The 6,747-nt window shown below is 50.6% G+C and overlaps 1 protein-coding gene across 1 annotated transcript; it reads left to right on the plus strand.

The window, feature by feature from the left end:
- The first annotated feature begins 4,030 nt into the window (after positions 1–4,030).
- HOXD1 (homeobox D1) lies at positions 4,031–6,282 on the plus strand. The gene is made up of 2 exons (XM_034954564.3): positions 4,031–4,816; positions 5,171–6,282. Exons 1-2 carry the CDS (start codon positions 4,165–4,167, stop codon positions 5,503–5,505), a joined length of 987 nt encoding a protein of 328 aa, XP_034810455.1. The 5' UTR covers positions 4,031–4,164; the 3' UTR covers positions 5,506–6,282.
- Positions 6,283–6,747: the final 465 nt, after the last annotated feature.

Here is a 6,747-nt window from a genome sequence, read left to right on the forward strand (position 1 = left end):
ACTTGGGAGGCCGAGGCATGAGAATCGCTTGAACCCGGGAAGTGGAGGTTGCAGTGAGCCAATATCGTGCCACTGCATTCCGGCCTGGGTGACAAACCGAGACTCCATCTCAAAAATAAAATAAAATAAAATAAAATAAACACACAGAAAACCAGACTGCCACCCTTTATCACTTCTGTCTGCAGAAAAGAGGCTAGTTATTAGAAAGGAAGAGAAAGGTAGTCATGAAAGGGATAGGGAGTGGGTAGGGGGTGGCTGCTGTGGTGAGCAGGATGGGAGAGATTTCAAAGCATTCCTACATCAAACACAAGCTGGCAATTGGGCCCCTCTGCTGTCACCTCCCGTGGAGAACTCAGCACCAGGACCCAGCAGAGCAAGTGACCCTGGGGAATTCATGACTTGACAAGTAATAAAATTAGTAAGACATTTCTCCCATACTTTGTGAACATCTAAGAGACAAACTTTAATGTTACTCAAAATATGCTATATTCACATCTTTCTATATTTCCCCAATAATATCTTCCAATTTCTCCTTAGATAATTATACATTAAGATTCCTCTAGAGTAGAATTATAGTATAGCTAAAACCTGTGTCAGAAATAAATCTCTAGCTCCTTTGGTTTAAGACTGTCTTTTCCCTAGCCTAACTTTCTCCTAACAAAATGTCATTACATAGTAAATCCTTGGCAAACATCTGTTGAATTTGAGTATGAGATGACCAGAGTCGTGACTTCCAACCTGAGCAAGTCAAGAACCAGTCCAAGAATGGAGATGCTAACTCTGAGCCCCAAGGTGTGGGTTATGCCAAGGATTTGGAGATTAAGGGAGTGGAGAGAAGGGTGAACAGAATGTAGCTTTCTTTTTCTTTGAGACGGAGTCTCGCTCTGTCACCCAGGCTGGAGTGCAGTGGCATGATCTCGGCTCACTGCAACCTCCACCTCCTGGGTTCAAGCGATTCTCCTGCCTCAGCCTCCCAAGTAGCTGTGACTACAGGCGTGTGCCACTAATTTATTTTTATTTTTATTTTTTTTAGTAGAGATGGGGTTTCACCGTGTTAGCCGGGCTGGTCTTGATCTCCTGACCTCGTGATCCACCCACCTCAGCCTCCCAATGTGCTGGGATTACAGGTGTGAGCAACCGTGCCCAGCCAGAATGTAGTTTTCTGTATGCGATTATCAAAGAAATGCTATTGGGTCTGAACAAATATTGAACACCTCTCCCTCGCTCTCACCCACAGTTGTGAAAACAAAACAAAACAAAACAAAACAGTATTTTTAAAAACTTCATTCTTTTTTAGGGCACTTTCTTCCCTCAGAAAGACTAAATCTCCAAAATTTTACTTGATGGAGCTAGTGTGGATAGCTCATGGGTGCATTAAAGTCAAGGCCTAATTATATCATGAAGGACCCAGCCTTTGCCCCAAATGCCCAGGAGGAAAAACTTAGTCTTTGTTGCCATGAAAGCTGCCAGGACACCTAGGCAGCCTGATTTTTCTGAAGCCTTAGAGAAAAGGCCCTTAATTTGAGGGGTTTTGGTCAGACTTGCCGGACAGTCAGGCTGACTCTTCTGCCCTAAAGCCTGGGTTGCAGCCGGCTGGATGTCTTCCCCAAAGAGGTTTACAAAGCCATCCTTCCTTCTTGACCCATGGGGCCTCTAGGCTTTGGAGTTGTGATAGGATAAGTATCATTTGAGGGAACACTGTGAGAGCTGGGACATCTTGCAGATAAAAACTGGCTATTAAAATCTAGCCAGAGGTGGAGGAGGGGGCATTGTGAATTCAGCAGCATCTTATTTGCTGTTACTTTTGCATAAATGGCACAGGAGAGCAGTGAAGAAACGTGTCTACATTTTAAGGCTGAGCTAGCTCTGAAGAGCTCTAACATTTCCTAACTGGGGTGCTAGGGAAGAACTTTTATTTTTCTCTTCTTAAAAATTATTTAGGGCCGGGCGCGGTGGCTCACGCCTGTAATCCCAGCACTTTGGGAGGCCGAGGCGGGCGGATCACGAGGTCAGGAGATCGAAACCATCCTGGCTAACACGGTGAAACCCCGTCTCTACCAAAAATACAAAAAAGTAGCCGGGCATAGTGGTGGGCGCCTGTAGTACCAGCTACTCGGGAGGCCGAGGCAGAAGAATGGCGTGAATCGGGGAGGCTGAGCTTGCAGTGAGCCGAGATCGCGCCACTGCACTTAAAAATAAATAAATAAATAAATAAAAATTATTTACGACCTTTGTCATCTGACTGGCTATAGCACAAAACTGAAATAGCAAAATCAAGATTGAAGGGCTATTTTCAGCACAGGTATTCCATTTCCAATCAAACTCAAGAACTCCAGCAGTGCAGGAACCACAGACCTCTTTAACTTTGTGCTGATTCCTAGGCATCCACCCTCTACTGGCTCCCCTCAACCTGGGGACATCCCTCCCCCATCCTGCAGCAACTTCAGGTCCATCAGTAGTCCACATTTTGGTAGGGCTTTGTTTATTCACAAGTCCACATCCCTGGAAGGAACTGGCTCCCTGGGCTGTGATGGCGCCTATTCTAAAGACTTCCTCAGAGTGGAATTTTAGGCAACAACAGCTCAATCGCTCTTTTATGACAAGTCAATCAGTAAAACAATGATAAAACCTCGGTTACCATAACTTAGAGGCTGTAATAGATTAACTTTTCAAGGGCACTTGATATAAGCTCTGAGTAGACTCTTTAGAGTCTTTATTCACACAGGGTTTTAGGAAACCACCCTCTTTCATAACTACTGTGTGTAAATAACCTCTATTTATCTAATTTGTAATTTTCCTACAGTCCCCCCAAAAGGGAACATTAAAAGAAATACTAAAGGAAGTTGGAAAGTTTGTCAATGTAAAGCTGGTCTTTGTAACCTTTCTACTCTTCATTTCCTGTGCCAATTGCACTTTTATTTCCCGTCTCTCTACACTCAGTAAACAAAACCATATTATCAAGGGAAAGACGTGAGCCCATTAACATTGTGAGCCCTCAGATTTCACTCACAAGAGACGATGCAGCACTTATCTGATGGAGCAGAAGCTCTAATTGCTTCGAGGTACAAGTCCATCTAAACCTCTGAGATCTCACCCGTCCCCGGTAAGCCCTTGCGCCCTCCAGACAAGCTCCTCAGTGAAAGCAAGCGCCGCACCGGTGCCTGTGCCAGTCTCCCAGAAAGGAGCATAAGGAGCGTTCCACCACCACTCTGGATTCTTTATTCCAACAACCCAGCCGGAGGGGAAAATCTGCTAAACCACCCCACAAGGCAGAAACTTTATCAAAATCTGGCACTACAACACTGGCCCTCATCACGCCGCCACAAATTGCGAGGGATAGAAGAAAGCTGCAAAGTCACGTTAAAAGGAAGCCTAGTCAAAAAGTGAAAATTTTGTCCCGCCCTAGGCACACAGCACTCACAGCATAAAATGTAGTTCCATGAGTCCTAGGAAAGGGGGAAGAGAGGAAAAAACCAAACATCTGCTCTAGGTTTAGAAGAGGGATAACATCAGCGCCAAGCAAACCGAAAGCGCAGAGGACTCAGAAGAGGGGAAGAGGAATAACTTTATCTGTCCTGGAGGTGGGCGAAGAGCAGTCTCCACCGGCCGCGCGTCACGCTCCCATTTAACCTTTTCCATGCCGCGACGCCCACACTCCGCCCTCGAGGGACTAGCCCCCCCACGATCCAGAGCAGAAGCGGCTTGCCCCGCTGCATCCACTGGCCCTCACCCAAGCGTCCAGTCCTGCCTTTCTCCCCCCACCTCGCCCAATACCTGTCCGAGAGCAGGCGTTCTGCCCTCTCGCCCCGCCCTTGCCCAGGCAGCCCCCGGTCGCGACGGCTCTCCTCGGGGCTCGGGGGCGCTGGGCGGCGGCCCTGGGCTGCTTTGGCTAACTTGGCTGCGGGGCAGGCGCGAGGAGCGGCTCGCCAGTCGCGACCCGGGCCGTGCGGAGAGGCCGCCCATTGGCCGGCCAGCGCCACGTGGCCGCCCCCGCCGGTATATTAGGCCACTATTTACCTCCGGCTCACTCGCCATGGGTTGGAGAGGGCAGCTCGGGTAGAGAGGGCTGGCGGAGCGGCGCAGACGGCGGCAGTCCTGCTCAGCCTCTGCCCGGCTCCGTACTCCGGCCCCGGCCTGCGCCCTCAGAAAGGTGGGGCCGGAACCATGAGCTCCTACCTGGAGTACGTGTCGTGCAGCAGCAGCGGCGGGGTCGGCGGCGACGTGCTCAGCTTGGCACCCAAGTTCTGCCGCTCCGACGCCCGGCCCGTGGCTCTGCAGCCCGCCTTCCCTCTGGGCAACGGCGACGGCGCCTTCGTCAGCTGTCTGCCCCTGGCCGCCGCCCGACCCTCGCCTTCGCCCCCGGCCGCCCCCGCGCGGCCGCCCGTACCGCCTCCGGCCGCGCCCCAGTACGCGCAGTGCACCCTGGAGGGGGCCTACGAACCTGGTGCCGCACCTGCCGCGGCAGCTGGGGGCGCGGACTACGGCTTCCTGGGGTCCGGGCCGGCGTACGACTTCCCGGGCGTGCTGGGGCGGGCGGCCGACGACGGCGGGTCTCACGTCCACTACGCCACCTCGGCCGTCTTCTCGGGCGGCGGCTCTTTCCTCCTCAGCGGCCAGGTGGATTACGCGGCCTTCGGCGAACCCGGCCCCTTTCCGGCTTGTCTCAAAGCGTCAGCCGACGGCCACCCTGGTGCTTTCCAGACCGCATCCCCGGCCCCAGGCACCTACCCCAAGTCCGTCTCTCCCGCCTCCGGCCTCCCTGCCGCCTTCAGCACGTTCGAGTGGATGAAAGTGAAGAGGAATGCCTCTAAGAAAGGTAAGTCCGCGGGCCTTGGATAGGGCCACCTGGGGTTGGGGACGGAGCCTCCCCCGCGGAAATGCCCTGGGAGCGTGGTGTCGCTGCCTTTCCAGACAGCGGTTTGGGTTTTGTGGAGGAGACGCGTTCCCGGGCGAATTCCATGGAGTCTGCCTCGAGTACAGATTCGGAAAATGTGCCAGGCATTGAGAAAATTTCAGGAAGGAGCTCTCCGTGGAACTTCTCCTGGCACAAATTCTGTTCCTAGGGACCCAGGAGGGCTGCGCTGGGACTTTGATTCTAACTAGCTCCACTGCTCACCCACGTTCTGTCCCCGGCCTCAGGCCTGGCTGACGCCCTGTCTTTGCGTTGCAGGCAAACTCGCCGAGTATGGGGCCGCTAGCCCCTCCAGCGCGATCCGCACGAATTTCAGCACCAAGCAACTGACAGAACTGGAAAAAGAGTTTCATTTCAATAAGTACTTAACTCGAGCCCGGCGCATCGAGATAGCCAACTGCTTGCACCTGAATGACACGCAAGTCAAAATCTGGTTCCAGAACCGCAGGATGAAACAGAAGAAAAGGGAACGAGAAGGGCTTCTGGCCACGGCCATTCCTGTGGCTCCCCTCCAACTTCCCCTCTCTGGAACAACCCCCACTAAGTTTATCAAGAACCCCGGCAGCCCTTCTCAGTCCCAAGAGCCTTCGTGAGGCCGGTACTTGGGGCCGAAAAACTGTGGCCTGCAGAAGTCCCAGGCGACCCCCACCCCTATCTAGACTTAGGAGCTCAGTTTGGGATGGAGGTGGGAGAACAAAAATGAATAGGGATTTCACTTGGGAAATGAAGTACTTTAGTTGGCTTCCGAGTTCCAGACTATATGTCCAGATATTAATTGACTGTCTTGTAAGCCACTTGTTTGGTTATGATTTGTGTCTTATCAGGGAAAAGGTGCCCAGCTGCCAGCCCAGCTGCCAGCCCAGCTCCGCTGCTATCTTTGCCTCACTTAGTCATGTGCAATTCGCGTTGCAGAGTGGCAGACCATTAGTTGCTGAGTTCTGTCAGCACTCTGATGTGCTCAGAAGAGCACCTGCCCAAAGTTTTTCTGGTTTTAATTTAAAGGACAAGGCTACATATATTCAGCTTTTTGAGATGACCAAAGCTAGTTAGGGTCTCCTTGATGTAGCTAAGCTGCTTCAGTGATCTTCACATTTGCACTCCAGTTTTTTTTTTCTTTAAAAAAGCGGTTTCTACCTCTCTATGTGCCTGAGTGATGATACAATCGCTGTTTAGTTACTAGATGAACAAATCCACAGAATGGGTAAAGAGTAGAATCTGAACTATATCTTGACAAATATTATTCAAACTTGAATGTAAATATATACAGTATGTATATTTTTTAAAAAGATTTGCTTGCAATGACCTTATAAGTGACATTTAATGTCATAGCATGTAAAGGGTTTTTTTTGTAATAAAAATTATAGAATCTGCTGCTCTGTGCTTTTCTTACACTCTTTAATAATGATTCTCTTTCTTTAAAGTTGATTCAGTTTCCTGTATTTGAATTTTCTTGATTCTGCTATGAGAATTTGTTTATGTTGATAACTTTTTTTTTTTTGACACGGAGTCTTGCTCTGTTGCCCAGGCTGGAGTGCAGTGGCACAATTCTGGCTCACCACAACCTCTGCCTCCCAGGTTCAAGTGATTCTCCTGCCTCAGCATCCCCAGTAGCTGGGATTACAGGCATGAGCCACCATGCCCAGCTAATTTTTTGTATTTTTTTTAGTAGAGACGGGGTTTCACCATGTTGGCCAGGCTGGACTCGAACTCCTGACCTCAGGTGATCCACCCACCTCGGCCTCACAAAGTGCTGGAATTACAAACGTGAGCCACCACGCCCAGCCGATAACTTTTAAAAATAATACTTCCTACAGGTTGTGTACCCACCCAGCAAG

Source organism: Pan paniscus, chromosome 13 (assembly GCF_029289425.2).
Source record: "Pan paniscus chromosome 13, NHGRI_mPanPan1-v2.0_pri, whole genome shotgun sequence".
NCBI lineage: Eukaryota > Metazoa > Chordata > Mammalia > Primates > Hominidae > Pan > Pan paniscus.

Bases quoted from the DNA above. Each gene is read 5' to 3' on its own strand.
- HOXD1 (XM_034954564.3), top strand. From the start codon at position 4,165: ATGAGCTCCTACCTGGAGTACGTGTCGTGCAGCAGCAGCGGCGGGGTC. The intron at 4,817-5,170 runs GTAAGTCCGCGG...TTTGCGTTGCAG, and splicing joins GAGGAATGCCTCTAAGAAAG to GCAAACTCGCCGAGTATGGG.